Source organism: Somniosus microcephalus, chromosome 11 (assembly GCF_052327205.1).
Source record: "Somniosus microcephalus isolate GS21.2 chromosome 11, FLI_Smic_1.0, whole genome shotgun sequence".
Taxonomy (NCBI): Eukaryota; Metazoa; Chordata; class Chondrichthyes; order Squaliformes; family Somniosidae; genus Somniosus; species Somniosus microcephalus.
Window position 1 is genome coordinate 202,213,234 of NC_140997.1, and position 18,073 is coordinate 202,231,306.

Here is an 18,073-nt window from a genome sequence, read left to right on the forward strand (position 1 = left end):
TAGGATCTGGTCAGCATGGCGTCTCACAATGTTCTCCCCAACATCCACTGTGTACATTAGTGGCCCCTGCCGTGTGCATATCGTTCCTGGTTGCCATTTCTCTGTTCGGTAGTTGCGGGCCAAGACTGGTTGCCCTACATTGAAGCTCCTTGTCGGCTTCTCATTGATGTGCTGGAATTGCTTACTCTCAACATCTCTTCATACATTTGGTCTGAGCAAATCCAGACGAGATCTCAACCTTCGGTTAAAGAACATCATGGCTGGGGCCTGGTTGGTGACTGCATGTGTCACATTTCTGTAGGCTAACAAGAAATTGTCCACCTTATGCTGCAGTGGAATGTCGTCATCGCACGTGGCCTTTACTGCTTTTTTAAAGGTTTGTACGAACCTCTCAGCCAATCCATTTGTGGCTGGATGATATGGGGCGGATGTGTAATGCCTTACCCCATTCCTTTTCATAAATCTTCGAAACTCTTCGGACACAAACTGTGGTCCGTTATCAGAGCAAATCTGCTCTGGCAAGCCGTTCCTGGCAAAAGTGGTCCGTAGGGCTGCAATAGTTTTCTCCGTGGTGGTGGAGGACATTTTGATCACCTCAGGCCATTTCGAGTGCACATCCACGGCCATTAAAAACATTGAGTCCATGAATGGACCAGCAAAATCAATATGCACCCGTTGCCATGGAGATGAGGGCCACTCCCATGGGTGTAGAGGGGCATGTGGTGGTGCAATTTGGACCTTCTGGCATCCTGAGCAGCTCTTTGTCAGGTCCTCGATTTGCTGATCGATCCCCGGCCACCACACATAAGCCCTAGCAAGGCTTTTCATTTTCACCCCTCCCAGATGACCTTCGTGAAACTCATTGAGTACTCTCTCCCTTAACTTGGGTGGAATTACCACTCGGGATCCACACATCAAGGTCCCCTGGCATACTGACAGCTGTTCTCTTCTGGATGAGAATGCTGGCAACAGTGAGTCGCTCCACTTCCATGGTACCCCCGTTTGCACTAGGGTGTTCAGTGGGTGTAGTACGGTAGACAAATTCGGCAAGAACTTATGGTAGTAGTTCACCAGCCCGAGGAACGACCTCAGTTGTGACACATTTTCCGGTGCTGGAGCCTTGACTACTGCCTCAATCTTTTCAGGGGACTTATGTAACCCCTCTTTATCAATAACGTGGACACAATACGAGATCTGCTTCTGGAAAAACTCGCATTTGTGGCGATTAGCTCGGAGCCCATATTCCTTCAATCTAGTGAGCACCTGCTCCAGGTTGGCGAGGTGATCACTGTCATTTTCGCCCGTGACCAGGATGTCGTCCAAATAACACTGGGTCCCTGGAATCCCTTGCAGGACTTGTTCCATTGCCCTTTGCCAAATAGCCAGAGCTGATGCTACCCCGAACACCAGCCGGTTGTATTGGTAGAGACCTTTATGAGTGTTGATCGTGAGGTACTGTTTCGAGGCTTCTTCTACCTCCATTTGCAGGTACGCCTGGGCCAGATCAATCTTAGTGAAGCGTTTCCCTCCAGATAGCGAGGCAAAAATATCTTCAATCCGCGGAAGCGGATATTGTACAGTGTGAAGGACTGGGTTCACTGTCACCTTAAAGTCCCCACTGATGCGAACCTTCTTTGGTTCCCCAGGCGTATTACTCAACGACCTCTTCATTACAGGAACGATGGGTGTAGCCCACTCGCTCCAGTCCACTTTGGACAGTACTCCTGAACGTTCCAAACCTTCCAGCTCTGCTTCGACGGCTGGGCGGATCGCATAAGGTACCAGTCTGGCCTTAAAAACTTTGGGCTTGCATTTTCCTCTATTTTGATCGTCGCTGTTATGCCTTTTAGTGTTCCGAGTCCCTGCTGGAACACTTCTTGTGCGTCAGTTAGCATTTTTGACAGTCGTCCAGGTGTGACGTCGTCATCCTTTTTGGCATCTACAGTCAGTGCTTTTATGGAATGCCAATCTAGCTGTATCTTCCAGATCCATTCACGTCCTAGTAGTGGTGGTCCTCCATCTGGCAATACATATAGGTCCATTTTTGGTGTTTCCTTGCCGTTATATATAACGTTCACCCTTATTTTTCCTTTGGGGTAGTCTTTTTGCCCCGTGTACGTCTTCAAGACAATCTTTGTATCTCTCAAGGGTATATGTGATAATAGCCGCTTGTAGTCCCTTCGGTTTATGACTGTTAGGGCTGATCCTGTGTCCAATTCCATTTTCACTTGGACTCCTGCTATCTTGAGCGTGACCCAGATAGTTTGGTGATCCTCAATTTTGATCACATTATGTAGTTTCAGACAACCCAGCTCCTTGCTTCCGGAGTCTGTATCACTTTTCTGTTCGTCTGAACTACTCTCCATCACCTTATGTACCTTCTTGTACTTCTCCTGTGGAGATTTCTTGCTGCTGGTTTTCTTTCCCGACCTGCAGACTCTTGTTATGTGTCCTACTTTTCCGCACTGTCTGCACACTTTGTCCTTGAACCAGCAATCATTATGGTTGTGTGTTGTTCTGCCGCAGCGATAGCACTTCACTGTTCCATATGACATTTCATTTGTGCCATATTCTTGCGGTCACCGTTCTATGCGTTCAACATATGTCGTCCAATCTTCAACTTCATTGTCGAACGCTGTGATACTGCCACTCTTCGGCATTTTTGGGTGTGGTTAGACTGGTTTAAAATGGCGTCTCCCGCGCTTTCCTTTCTTCCCCGCTACGGCTTAAAATGGCGTCTACCGCACTTTCCTTTCTTCCCCGCTGCGGCTTAAAATGGCGTCTCCTGCTGCCAACGCCGCTCTCGGCGGTCCTCGTGGCAAATGGCGACGCCCTGTGGGTTTCGTGCGCTGCTCCTGCACTGCTGCCAATGCCGCTCTCTGCGGTCCTCGTGGCAATGGCAGCGCCTCGCGTTTTCCTGCGCGCCTCTCTCCCCCGTTGACGCTGCTTGGCCCTTGAACACCGGCTGCGCTCTGTGCGCTCTGCCCTCTCTCTCTCCCCCGTCGACGCTGCTCGGCCTTTTTCTGTGCCGCTCGGTCGGCTCTAGCCGCCGCTGTCCGGGAAGGGTCTGCGCAGTACCTGTTGCCAGCCCGTTTCGCTGGACCACCGTGACTGGAAAGCCAAGCCTGGCTCTCGACAGCCTCCCCTGCGATGCTCAAATCTCCGCTGGATGACTGGGCTGTTGCCCGTGGTCGACGCCCGTGCTTCTGGACTCGACCTCCTTCCACTGTTCTCCAGGAGCGAATCCCTGGGAGGTGATGCAGAGTTGCAGGTAGGTTCGAATCTGCGTCGTCGCCAATGTTAGATCCGTGTATCTTAATGTTGTGTCCTTCAATAATCAGACTGCAGGGAACAATTCAACAGGTGTTTACTGAATGAGGGTTACTCTAGAACTAACTGTACAGATCACTACTCAGGGTTTATATACAGGTGTGGTCACTGCCGGTACTACAGTATACAGGAGCTGTAAAAAGCAGTTCTCTCCCTTACATTACATACATTACACACACCTGTCTTAAGACGCTAACGTCGAGGAGTGAGGCGCTACCTCAGAGCGATGGCGAAGCTCAGGTGATGTCAGTTACCAATGGAAGATAGACAGACTGGCGCCGGCCAGTTCTTAAAGGGGAGGGCCGATGTTGCTATCCTGCCACACCCTGCTCATTGCAGCCTTGAATCTCGGACTGGAGAGACCTGTACCTCAATTGTGTTGGAATCACTAATGGATAGGCCCAGGGACAGAGCTCGGCGCTTAGGAACCTCAAAAGTGGTGCTGAGGGCCAAAACTCCTTAGGACAGTATTAAATCTTTCCAGAAGTCTCTCTCCCTCTCAACCTGCGTGTACCAAAAATTTTGCCGACAAGAAAAGGCAGGAAGCGGCCGCCTTTAAATAGCGTTCCCCAGCCCCTTCCCAACTGCAAAACGTTCCCCTCTACCTGTCATTGCTAGTGGCAGGCGGAAAGGCAGGGGGCGCCACTCAATATCCGGTCCGGAGCATTGCACGCTCGACTGACGTCACGATCTGCGGGCGCAGGAGATCGTGGTGGTAGTGTTTAACGCTGCCGCAAAATGTCTGGTCAATTTCGCGAGCGGCACAAACATCGGCGCGCTTGGGTGCTAGTAGCTTTGCACCCCATTAGCGCCCTAAGAGGGCGGTAACGGGAGGTGCTAATCAACCGAATTTTTCCCCCAAAGAGTCTTCTCTCAACCTGGTGCAGCTTTACTGAGGCAGCATGCAACCCTTAGCTCTTTCACATATACAGACAGATGCCCATTTTGCTGCAGGGCAGACTTTATTGCTAGCACTGAAATATGGGGTTGGGGTATTCTTTGATTTACCAGCCGTTTGCCTTAAGTCCGCCAACAAAACCTTGCACCAGAATTGTTCTCCAGAAATGAGAAACTTCTGCTTACTGCCTGTATAAGACAGAAGTCAATATTTCCCTGCCAGCGCCCAGCTCCCACGAGTTGCAAGCATCTACAGAAATTAATCCAGAGTTCTATGTGGTCAAGCTGATCAACATTCATCTAAAAGGTGCCAAAACATCCATTCAACCAATCGACAACTACTTCTAAACACCGTGTTTACCCTTTGTGTGAGCTACCTTGCTGGCTCGCGCTCATAGTCTGCTATGAGGAGCTCCCCAAATAAGGTTGAGTGGTGGATGGCTGGGATGATTCTCCCAGAGCCTTCGAGGTCTGGGGCGACATTCGTCTCAGAGAAGCAGTGGTCTCAGAGGGACCAATTTCTGGCAGCCTTTCTAATGCAGTGTCAAGTGCGCTGACCCATATTTGAGCCCCTTCATGTGAAGACATTAGAAGGAGGCTTAAGGAAACAAGTTCAATGCCACACTCTGTAACCACCCTTGCAGCCCACTGGTGCAGGGCGAAGACTCTGAGGAGTTACCAGTCAGTGTCCTAACAGACCAAGTAGTCCCAACCACTTCTTGGAAACCCTGTGTAAGTGTATCATTCAGGTTGACCCTCAAGGCACCTATTGAAGTAGTGGTAGCTGCCACTCCTGAAGGCACCACTGCCTTTACTATCTCCTCCAAGCACATCGCTGCTGCAGAAAATCTCTTGCATTGTCATTTTCTCCAGAATGTTCTGCACGTCATGACAAGTTTCCAACAATGTTGCAGATATATGTAGTGGACTCCTCCCACTTCGCCATCATTTCAACCATACGCATGGAAACCGGCGCCACTGCCTGCACGTGCAACCAATGCTCCCTAATCATAGTTCTTCTCGTAGATTTGTTAGCAAAATTGAAGCCCATGGGATTAAAAGAACAGTGGCTGTGTGAATATGAAGTTGGATAAGGGACAGAAAGCAGAGAGCAGTGGTGAATGGTTGTTTTTTAGACTGGAGGGAAGTGTGCAGTGGTGTCCCCCAGGTTTCGAGGTTGGGACCACTGCTGGTTTTGAGTTCGATTAATGACCTGGACTGGTGTATACAGGGCATAATTTCAAAGTTTTCAGATGACACAAAACTTGGAAATGTAGTAAACAGTGAGGAGGATAGTAATAGACTTCAGGAGGACATAGACTGGTGAAATGGGCAGATACATGGCAGATGAAATTTAACCCAGAGAAGTGTGAAGTGATTTATTTTGGTATGAAGAATGAGGAGAGACAATATGAACTAAATGGTACAATTTTAAAGGGGGTGCAGAACAGAGAAAACTGGGAGTGTATGTACACAAGTCTTTGCAGATGGCAGGACAAGTTGAGAAGGCTGTTAAAAAGGCACATGGGATCCTTAGATTTATAAATCGAGGCATAGAGTACAAAAGTAAGGAAGTTATAATACAGGAAACTCTTTTTTTATCCGGCACCGACAGGATTACAGAGAGGTATAGTTAAAAGGTACGAGAGCTCCGTACACAGCAACAAATCCAGGCTTCCCTGTTGCTTAACAAGTGCAAGAACCCCGATTACACAGCCACTGATCCAGGAATGGCCACTCAGTGGAGTGGGACTAATTGGATAGCTCTTTAAAAAAGCCGATATGGGCACAATGGTCCAAATGGCCTCCTTCTATGATTCTATTCTATTTTCAACATTGGACCCCCGAAGTCTGGGTCCTTTGTCAAGGACAGACATTTCGCCATCTTCCATGGAGGAACGGCATTCTCCCTCTCTTCCATTCCCAGGAACTCATGCTCAGTATTGTGCCAAGATTTTGCAGGTCAAAAACCCCTTTTAACTTACTGTCTACTTCCTCGTGAGTGGGTTTCTCTGAGCTGGTGCTGGAGTAGGTGAGATGCCATGATGGAGTTGGGGAGGTTGTAGCAGGAGTTGTAGCTCCCGAAGTGGCAGAAGTGGCAGCAGTTGTGAATCTGGAAGAACCCACGTGGTCATTGGAGTAGTTGGCCTCTTTCTCCAAGGCATCCCCTATGATATTAAGCACAGAAGAGCTTGTTTAGTTGTGCACACAGTGAAGAAGAAATAGCAAGTGAGTGTAAGGACATTATCATACTTCAAGAAAGCACATGAAGCTGACACCATACTTGATGAGCCTGGACCTGCCTTTACCAACCTTCTCTTGCTACCTCACCTCCAACCTTGTTGCCTCTCACAGCCCCTCCTGTCTGTCTACTTATTATTTGCAGAGCTTCCTCCTCATGTGGACTGAGGGCTTACAGTGTTGGCATTCCTCCCCCAGTTGCAGTTCTGGACAAGCAATTAGATGTAGCACCAAGTTCGGTATTAATAGACAGACATCATTTAGTTTCACAAAGGGGAAGCACTGGGGTAAAACAAACTGAACAAGTATACACCTCACAGTAATATGGTGAATAAAATAAGGTTCAGTTTATTTACACTGTGTCCTGAGTTCACTCAGGATTGGGGTAGAATAAGGTAGCCGCAGAGGAATGGATTGGCATCAGAAAGCAATGGTGAGGATAATATATTGGTCCACTTCATTGTACACATATAAACAGGACAGGCACTTAAGTGAAATCACACTGATTAGATTCTGCCTTAAGACTCTTTCTATCTGCATATTGGGTTCTTCAGGCATGTTTTCCAGCTTGGTCTCACTGTCCTCTGCCAATAGTTGTGACTGGGCCTCCTCTTTCACCTGACAGATGGATATGCCTCTTTGTATAGCAGGCAAGTTGTACAATATGCAACAGACTACTATGATTTTGAGACCTTGGTGGTGCTATACAGCAACCCATAGCTTTCATGAATAGGAAAGGATTCCCTCCCATTAATGTGCAGGTGGTCTGTGACCATATGCATAGAATTCTGTGCATGAATGTCCACAGTGCTGGTAGCAGTCATTCCATGTCCATTTTGCACCAATCTATGGTGCAACTTGAAGGGTCAGAAAGACTGGACGTATGACGTCCACTCTAATCTGTCCTGGTAATAAAACATTGTTGAACTCTTGTTTGTGGCTTTCTCAAGGAAGTCATGAGCCAGGGATAAATAGAATATCCTTAGCTCAGAAGGAACGATTTGTCCAGTCTGCCTGTACCTTCAGGTAATGATAGCTCCACAAATTGAGGTAAAATGAAGATATTATGACTACTACAAGGTTAGCAGACATTCACATGCATAATGTTGCACATTTTGTAGTTCTAGCTGCATATTAATATATAATAATGGAAGCTTGTTCTGTTCACAAAGACAAATGGGATTGGGAATTTGAATCCATATAGCCAAATGTGTGCTATCAATAATGTTGTGCACTATGGGGAAAACTGCCATAAGAAAAGTGCAATAAACTCTTGTTCTGCTGACTACTTTCCATTGGGAAACTGACGGGAGTTTGCCCTAGCAACGAGATCTCTTTCCTCTGCTTTATGGATTGGTGCACTGCTGACTGAGAAATTTGCCAAATATCCATGGCTGTTGCTTGAAAGGATCCAGTAACATTCAAGGTCAAAGGTCAAAGAGTTGCTGTGGCCACTATGTGTAATGACATCATAAACACATTAGTTACATGTAGTGACATCATAAACACATTAGTCTACAAATACTAGTGGCATTGCAGCAGCTTGGGACTTCCAGTTACCAATTTGCTAATCCCCACTGGAGATTACAAAGTCGGTTCATTATCACATTGGAGGCATGCCAGCTGTATAACTTCAGCATGCAACGCTATAGTTATATCAGGGTGGAGGAGGAGGGGAGAACCAAGTTGGGATGTGGGAATGCAACCTAACAAGTCTCCTAACAAGCCACACTGGAAGGGGGAGGGGAACTGAGGCTGCAGTTGCTCATTCAGGCAATGGCAGCACTGGAGGAAGGAACACAACTGAACAGCAGCAAGGACAGAGAGACCAAAAAGAAGTGCCTTCAGTTTTTGGGAGTTGGGATCTTGATATTCTTTTGGCTGAAACTCAATCCAGGAGGAAGCAGCTGTTTGGGGTAGGGGACAGGAGATCTATAAACCAGAGAGTCTAAACAATCTGGAGGGAGCTAGTAGTGGTGGTTTGTTCCACAATGCTAACCCCTGGGACTCCTCTGTAGTGCAGGAAGAAATTTAACCAGAGAGTCACCAGAGAAGCCAAGGTAAAGTACCTGTTCCCTATAACTCTTCCTTGCATTCTATTGAAAGGTGTGTCAGCCCTTCATTAATTACCTTTACTGTGATATACTGACCTTTATCATAATCCTGGAGGGACATGCATGAGCAGGCCTCGCAACACTTCTGCTGTGTAGGTCACAGCCCCAGTTAGAAGCTGATGGGTGGAGTTGTCATAACAAGAGACACTGCCCTACTTTCACTGTTAAAATCATGTCCCCTTCAGTTTTATACTCCCTCACAGGAAAAGGTCCACCGTAATAACTGGGAATCACCGGTTACATGTGGTTGACAGTATAAGGCCACTCACACCACAAGAAGAGGAGGCGCTCCACAATGCTGGAGAGGCAGACAGCCAAATCTATCATAGATGGAGATGTTGAAGAGCCAGTGGCATGTACAGGTTTATCACGACCATCAGCTACCAGCCAGATTCAAGACTTTAGGATCCTGACACCCAGGCATGCAACCTGATAGCTTGCCTTCAGATGCAGCCGATGAAATATCCAGTAACTTGCCTAAAATGCTAAAATCTTTTTTTGTCCCCCCACATGAGTCACAGCAAGACACTGCTGATGGGGAGGAAGTTGAAACTGGGCAACACACTTCTGCCTCTGCCTTACCCACACTAATTTTACCCACGCTGTCCTTCACCCTTTCTCTCGGACTCACCAGCCCAGAGAAATTCACCGTATACAGATGCAAGTAACATCTGGCGCAGTAGTGGCAGAAATGACAGATCATAGAGTCATAGAGTTATACAGCACAGAAAGAGGCCCTTCGGCCCATCGTGTCCACACTGGCCATCAAGCTCTGTCTATTCCATTCCCATTTTCCAGCACTTGGTCCGTAGCCTTGTATGCTATGACGTTTCAAGTGCTCATCTAAATGCTTCTTGAACGTTGTGAGGGTTCCTGCCTCTACCACCCTTTCAGACAGCGAGTTCCAGATTCCAACCACCCTCTGGGTGAAAAGGTTTTTCCTCAAATCCCCTCTAAACCTCCTGCCCCTTAGCTTGAAACTATGCCCCCTGGTTATTGATCCCTCTACTAAGGGGACAAGTTCCTTTCTATCTACCCTATCTATGCCCCTCATAATTTTGTACATCTCAATCAGGTCCCCTCTCAGCCTTCTCTGCTCTAAGGAAAGCAACCCAGCCTGTCCAGTCTCTCTTCATAGCTGAAGCACTCCAGCCCAGGTAACATCCTGGTGAATCTCCTCTGCACCCTCTCCAATGCAATCACATCCTTCCTATAGTGTGGCGACCATAACTGCACACAGTATTCCAGCTGTGGCCTAACTAGCATTTTGTACAGCTCCATCATAACCTCCCTGCTCTTATATTCTATGCCTCGGCTAATGAAGGCAAGTACCCCATATGCCTTTTTAAACACCTTATCTACCAGTCCTGCTGCCTTCAGGGATCTATGTACATGCACACCAAGGTCCCTCTGATCCTCTGTCCTTCCTAGGGCCCTACCATTCATTGTGTATTCCCTTGCCTTGTTAGTCCTCCCAAAATGCATCACCTCACACTTTTCAGGGTTAAATTCCATTTGCCACTATTCTGCCCATCTGACCAACCCATCTATATCATCCTGTAGCCTGAGGCTTCCCTCCTCGCTATTTACCACTCCACCAATTTTCGTGTCATCTGTGAACTTACTGATCATACCTCCTACATTCATATCTAAATCATTAATGTACACTACAAACAGCAAAGGACCCAGCACCGATACCTGCGGTACACCACTGGACACAGGCTTCCAGTCACAAAAACAACCTTCGACCATCACCCTCTGCCTCCTGCCACTAAGCCAATTTTGGATCCAATGTGCCAAATTGCCCTGGATCCCGTGGGCTCTTACCTTTTTGACCGGTCTCCCATGCGGGACTTTGTCAAAAGCCTTACTGAAGTCCATGTAGACTACATCAACTGCACTACCCTCATCCACGCACCTAGTCAGACCCTCAAAAAAATTCAATCAAATTGGTTAGACATGATCTCCCCCTGACAAAGCCATGCTGACTATCCTTGATTAATCTTTACCTCTCCAAGTGGAGACTAATTCTGTCCCTCAGAATTTTTTCTAATTTCCTTACCACTGATGTTAGGCTCACTGGCCTGTAATTCCCTGGTTTATCCCTACTACCCTTCTTGAATAATGGTACTATGTTAGCTGTCCTCCAGTCCTCTGGCACCTCCCCTGTGGCCAGAGAGGATCTGAAAATTTGTGTCAGAGCCCCTGCAATCTCCTCCCTTGCCTCATACAGCAGCCTGGGATACATCTCATCTGGGCCTGGGGGTTTATCCACTTTTAAGCCCGCTAAAACCGCTAGTACCTCCTCCCTCTCAATACTAATTTGTTCAAGTATATCACAATCCCCCTGCCTGATTTCTATGCATACATCGTCCTTCTCCATAGAACACAGATGCAAAATATTCATTTAAAACCTCACCCACATCTTCTGGCTTTACACACAGATTGCCACTTTGGTCCCTAATGGGCCCTAGTCTTTCCCTGATTATCCTCTTGCCCTTAATATACTTATAAAACACCTTGGGATTTTCCTTTATTTTGCCCGCCAGTGTATTTTCATGCCCCCTCTTCGCTCTCCTAATTTCTTTTTTAAGTACCCCTCTGCACTTTCTATACTCCTCTAGGGCTTCCACTGTTTTTAGTCCTTTGTATATGCCAAAAGCCTCCCTTTTTTTCCTAATCCATTCTTGTATATCCCTTGACATCCAGGGTTCCCTGGGCTTATTGGTCCCACCCTTGACCTTTACGGGAACATGTTGGTGTTGTACTCTCTCTATTTCCTTTCTGAAAGACTCTCACTGCTCTGATGTGGATTTTCCTACAAATAGCTGACCCCAGTCCACTTTGGCCAGATCCTGCCTTATTATATTAAAATTGGCCTTCCCCCAATTTAGAACCTTTATTTCCAGTCCATCTTTGTCCTTTTCCATGACTACCTTAAATCTCACCGAATTATGGTCACTGTCACCAAAATGCTCTCCTACTGACACTTCTACCACTTGCCCAGCTACATTCCCTAGAATTAGGTCCAGTACCACCCCCTCTCTTGTAGGACTTTCTACATGCTGGCTCAAAAAGCTCTCCTGGATGCACTTTAAGAATTCCACACCCTCTAAGCCTTTCAGACTCTGAGTATCCCAGTTAATATTGGGGAAGTTGAAATCCCCTACCATTATTACCCTATTATTTCTAAATTTCTCTGAGATTTGCCTACATATCTGTTCCTCTATCTCCCCCTGACTGTTTGAGGGCCTATAGTACTCTCCCAGCAAAAGGCTTGCCCCCCTTTTGTTTTTAAGTTCTATCCATATGGCCTCATTAGAGGAACCTGCTAAGATATCATCCCTCCTTACAGCAGTAATTGACTTCTTGATTAATATTGCGACACCCCCTCCTCTTTTATACCCCCGTCTGTCTCGCCTGAAGATTCTATACCCCGGAATATTGAGCTGCCAGTCCTGCCCCTCCCTCAACCATGTCTCTGTGATAGCAACAATATCGTACTCCCATGTGTTCATCAACACCTTCAATTCATCTGCCTTATTCGCAAGACTCCTTGCATTGATATCATCCCATTATTTATATACATTCACCTGTGGCCCCTTCTTCCATTTACCACATTTCCACCAAAATTTGCTGCATATCATCGATGGGGCAAAGCTCTGGTAATTCTGAGTGCACCTTAAATTCCATTTCACCATATTTACGCTGAAAAGATTGTCCAATTTTGAGGCGATTCTTTTTGAATGCCCTTCATGATGTTGCTACATTTACCAACCAGAGCAGTTCCAAAGGGCTTTCATTAAAATATTCTACTGATCATGTGAGAAGAGACACAATTTTTTGGTTTCAAGTAAAATTCTGCGCTCCAACATTATTTCAATTCAATTCAATTCAATTTTATTTGTCATATATGCAGCAGACGTGTGTACTGCACAATGAAATGTTGATTTTTACGAGTCCTCCCATATTGAAAGAATACTATTCCTGCACAAAACTGCATAATTAGCATGATGACAAAAATACCACCTGTTGGTAAAGAAAATTGGCTGCCGCGCATGGAAAATTTAAATGACTGCAGTTAAATTTCACAATGTTTTGGAAACAAGGAAAGAGAAAAGTGCTATGTACAAGTACTGCGGTTAAGAGGATTGTGACACTTCTCAGGCTTCACTATTGAAGTTCATGGGACTTATCTAACTAACCAAATTAGCCTCTCAAATGCACTGGATAATGCTTGGGCTGAGGCATGTTCTAACACCAAAGAGTTAAGGTGATGTTAAAATCCATGAAAACAGTTAAAGACTATCTCAGATATGTTTGAATGTGTACTCAAAAGGACATTCACTTACGCTGGCCTAGAAATTCAGTAAGGCACTGCCAGCTTTGCGGCCAGTTACCGCCCAAAGAGGGCTTCTGCGCCAATAGAGGAGGTTGCGCTGATATTGAGCTCGGCGGTAATGGTGGCGGTAGCCGATAGCGCTGCGCCGGCACCGATGACGTCATCGGTGTGCGCAGTGCCCCGTTTCCGCCCCGATGCCGGCCCGACGCCCATATTCAGTTGCCACCGCCTCCTCCGTGGCGGCCGCTACTAACATCCGGAGACCAGGGCCTTACTGCAGCCTTAGTGGGGCGCATAAAGGTGGAGGTGCGGCCGGCCGCTTTTTCGGCGGCCGCATGCCCGCACCTCCTTCCCCGGCCTCCTCCACCACCCCCCCCGCGGCATTGCCGGCTGCTTTCCGCGAGCCCGGCACTTCTCCGTGGTGCCGGGCTCATTTGCCGGCACAATCCAGCGGCGATCTCCCCGTTGCAGGCACTTCCACCTTAAGAGAAGGAGGAAGCCTGCAGTACCGCAGCCTGCCTCACCGCATCAGGTGTCGCAGCGGCACCTAGAGCGCTGAAATTCAGTTTCAGTGCCCCAAGCGGGGGCGGGCACACCCTGGAATAGCGCCCGGTTCCGACTTGGGGCGCAAAAACTGAATATCTGACGGTCGCAACTGGCTCCGCGCCCAGCGCTAACTTTTGGGCGCTAGCCAGCTGGCGGGGCCATAGTGAATTTCTAGGCCGCTGTGTTTTAATACAGGAATCTTACCAAGTTACAAAATGAGAGTTATACGTAGCATACCTACAAAGTTCAGAAATGCTGAAGAACAACAGACATATCTCTAAAAAATCTAACGCAGTCTAAAAACAACATACAACTTAAAAACAACCATGAATAAAGTGTATTTTAACTCCTGGGACTCATTAACATCTGACTGGAGGGCTTCCCAACCGATCACATCAGCCATGGAAAGCCCGCTCATGTTCTGGCTGTAATTTCCGGCCAGCCTCCAGAGGCCTATTTAAAGTGGAAATGCGCCACTTAAAGCAAGGTTGCATTCCCATCCGGCAGATTGTTCTGTGAGATGGCTGGAGGAAAATTTTCTACAACAATGAGTCAGAAGCAAAGTCCCAGGTGTTTTGAAGCCTCCCTGGAGTTTCTTAGTGGGAGAGGTATGGGCGAGCAGAGATGTACTCTTTCAGATGAGTGGCAGGAAGATTGCAAAGATGACATACATCATGCCTGGAAAGAGGTGGCTGAGGTCATCAGCTCCAGTAACATCACCCCCCAAGACTTGGATTCATTGCAGGAAACATTTCACTGAACTGACAAGAGCAGCAAGGGTGAGTGCAGCTCTTCATTTCTCCATCTCGCTCAATAACACCTTCCCCCCAGCACAATTCCCTCCTCTGCATCACATCCTTCACCATCCAGCACTAAAGCACCTCTCATTCTCAGTCCAAACGCATGCTCACTTCCTGCTTGTCCCCTTCCCAGCAGCCACTAGCAGAATTCTGTTCCCACGTGGATAGCCTTTGCAGGATAAAGAAATCCTCTGATGACTCCTTTCTCATTTCACACTCCAGCCACTTGCTTTCCCATCCTGCTTACATCCTACTTCTTCTCCCTCTCAGCATACGCATACAAGCAGAAGGCCCACACATGTGGACTTTCCTTTTGAGTATCCACTCACAAACTCTTGCCCCCGCTTTCTGCGGAAGAAAATGGCACACAAGATGTAGGAGAGGAGTGCGACCAGGGGTTGAACACCAGCCTGATCATCCTCTCCATGCTGGAGCAGTAAGCTCTCAAGACAGTGGCACTTTAGAGCTGCACACATTAGAAATTTTGAACCTGGTGGGCTTATCTGAACCAGGTCTCTGACTATTACTTGTACCCCGTCATGTACCTCATAAAAATGCACATTCAGCCAGCTTGACAACATCAAGCTACATTGTAAAGCCTGTCATCTGCTATTGTGCAGTCTTTCAGTGCCAGGCTAATTCTTGTCCTTTTTTCTTTTCCCTTTAGGTGCTTCCCAGCAGCAAGAGCCTCCAGAAGAAGGCACCTCAAAGGAGGACAATCCTTCTGAGGAGGCACCGTCGTGTGTTCCACACTTCCCAAGAACCAGCCCTTGATTGGCAGCCCATGTAGGTTATAATGTGAGTTACCGGGATCTGTGAATGGTGACGCATCCTGCACAATTGTGCAGGAGAAGGTACTCGTGGCACAGACAGCTCCCTGGAGCGCTGCTGAGGAGGACAAAGATATGGACTTCAGGGGCCCAGCTATGAAAAGAAAGTTGCTTACTTCGCATAAGCAGTTATATCTGGAAGGTCTGCCAAGGAGTTTCAGCACGATGGCGGAAAGTATGGATGAATCCGTATCCAGCTTGTGTAGTGTCATCTAGCATGGCATCAGCACTCTACAGTATACCTTGGAGTGTGTGACCACCTCCGGGGACACTGTAGCCGAGCCCTCACAACAAGAGTCTATGTCACCAGCCTTTGCAGCTTTGGTGGAAGCTCAAAGAGTCGCCATCCAGACTTTGGGATCTGCTTTGGAGACATTGATGGACCAAATAGGTAAGGGCTTTCAAGGAGTCGTTCATTTCCTACTGTCTGCTCTCTCGCAGAGCAGTGGGGCTAGTTAACAGCAGCTCCATGGGAGTAGCAGTGGTGCACTGGCCCTCTCTCAGGATGTCAGCACATTTGCTCCTTCGCACCCCCTCAACCAATACCCATCATGGTGCCAGAGAGCCAGCTGGGTCAGACTGCCTGGGCAGCAGCCAGAGTGCTGCAGTCTGCAATCGGGTCCTCGGAGGCCCGAGCTCCCAGCAGTGCCTTTTTATAGCAACTTCTGAGCCTGCATTGTCAATATGTTATTCATATAAAAGTTGGTGAATGGTTTCAGTGTTCTTAAATGCAGGATTAAGGCAGTGGTGAAGGGAGTAACAAGGATTGTTAATGCAGAGGGGCTTTGTGTAACCTTTCAGGAAAGGGGAATGAGCAGGTTACTGGAAGCACTGTTCTATCAACTGATCCCAGGCCTCTTTGCTGCAGTGCGTTGTCCTCGCCTTCTTCGGCTTTCCCTTCATCTTCATCCAATTCTTTCTCATCAGATGATGACTCTTCCTGTTGCTCTGCCTCCCCCAACCCCTCTGTATTGTGCAACATGCAGCAAACAACAATGATTTTTTGTGGGTTATATAGTAGGGAACCTCCAAACCTCTCCAGGCACTTGAACCTTTGCTTCAGTAGTCTGCTTAATGATGTTCTTGGTTGCCCCATGGCTGTGATTGTACCTGAGCTCTTCAGGCATCCTGTTTTTTTTTTTATTCGTTTATGGGATCTGGGTGTCGCTGGCAAGGCCAGCATTTATTGCCCATTTCTAATTGCCCTCGAGAAGGTGGTAGTGAGCCGCCTTCTTGGACCGCTGCAGTCCGTGTGGCGAAGGTACTCCCATAGTGCTGTTAGGGAGGGAGTTCCAGGATTTTGACCCAGCGACGATGAAGGATCGGCGATATACTTCTAAGTCAGGATGGTGTGTGACTTGGAGGGGAACTTGGAGGTGGTGGTGTTCCCATGTACCTGCTGCCCTTGTCCTTCTAGGTGGAAGAGGTCGAGGATTTGGGAGGTGCTGCTGAGGAAGCCTTGGCGAGTTGCTGCAGTGCATCTTGTAGATGGTACACATTGCAGCCACGGTATGCCGGTGGTGGAGGGCATGAATGTTTAAGGTGGTGGATGGGGTGCCAATCAAGCGGGCTGCTTTGTCCTGGATGGTGTCGAGCTTCTTCAGTGTTGTTGGAGCTGCACTCATCCAGGCAAGTGGAGAGTAGTCCATCAGACTCCTTACTTGTTCCTTGTAGATGGTGGAAAGGCTTTGGGGAGTCAGGAGGTGAGACACTCATCGCAGAATACCTAGCCTCTGACCTGCTCTTGTTGTTACACTGTTTACGGAGGGGTGTCCAGCCATATGTACAGGTGGTAGCCCAGGTTTCCAAGCGGTCATCCCTTACATTCCAGGAAGAGTGGAATAATGGGAGGGTGGATGAACGTTACAGGATGATGGAATCATGACAGCTGCCTGCAAAACTGGCAGTGACTTGCATGATCCTTCTGTGGTGATCACACACCAGCTGGACATTAGTTGAGTGATAGCCCTTCCTGTTGACTAAAGCCTCTGGCATATTTTTCTGGTGCCTTGATGGTTACATGAGTGCAGTCTATAACACGAAGGAAGCCATCTACTGCTGCAAATCTCAAGAGTTCTCTCATTTTGAGTGTTGGCGTTCATGGGAAAGGTGATATATTGCTTGGCCCTGGCAAATAAGGCATTGGTGACCTGCTTGATGCAGCAATGCACTGCAGACTGGTAGATGTGGGTGGTGTCTCCTGTAATAGCCTTGGAAGGAGCCTGAGGCGAAAAAGTTCAGGGCAGTGGTGACTTTGACAGTCACTGGCAAAGCATGGCCACCCGGGCCAGCAGGCATCAGGAGTGCACAGGAGCGGCATCCTCCCTGGTGAAGCACAGCCTCCTGATGCAGTACTCCTCAGTCATATCCAAGAAAGTAGGCCTTGTGGGATGGGTAAGGCCTTCTACAAACAGCCCTCACCCCTCACCAGTTTTCTTATAACAGGCCCAACTGGTACTTGTCCTCACTATCAAGACTGGTGCTGCTGCTCCTCTTCCTCCATCCAAAGCAATGAAGCAAAAATGGCACCCTTGACAAGCAGTGAGAGCTTAATCAGGGTAAGTAAGGCAACAAAAACCCAGAAACAAGCAACCTCCAAAAATTCCTTGGCAATCCACTATCACATCTCTATCATATCTATGATCTGAGTGCCTTTTTAAATAGTGCTTCCAATCAATAGTGCCTGATGCCAATCCCACAAAGTTTTACTCAGCATGTTTGCCGCTGGGCAGGGCTTCTGTCCCACCCAGTTAAAATTACAATGAGATCCTAATTACATCATAGGACCCCAGTTTGCATCCATTCAAGAGGCCCCCACCTGCTTCTGGCCATCCTAAATGAAGTGAGCAGTTAAAATGGTGGCCTCCGCAATTACAGCGGGAACAGGGTGGTAAGTTGAGTTGATTGATTTTAGCAGCCCTCCCTGCCCCATTCCTAATATTTTTTGTACAGATTCATCATCACGACCTAGCT

The 18,073-nt window shown here is 47.7% G+C and overlaps 1 protein-coding gene across 7 annotated transcripts in view; it reads right to left on the reverse strand.

Moving 5' to 3' along the window:
* Positions 1 to 18,073, reverse strand: part of fbln2 (fibulin 2) — a 250,620-nt gene that overhangs the window by 196,629 nt on the left and 35,918 nt on the right. For all 7 annotated transcript variants that reach the window (XM_086001702.1, XM_086001703.1, XM_086001704.1 and 4 more), the window contains one exon: positions 6,213 to 6,395. In XM_086001702.1, coding sequence (XP_085857828.1) covers positions 6,213 to 6,395 — 183 coding nt within the window. The remainder of the gene's footprint in view (positions 1 to 6,212; positions 6,396 to 18,073) is intronic.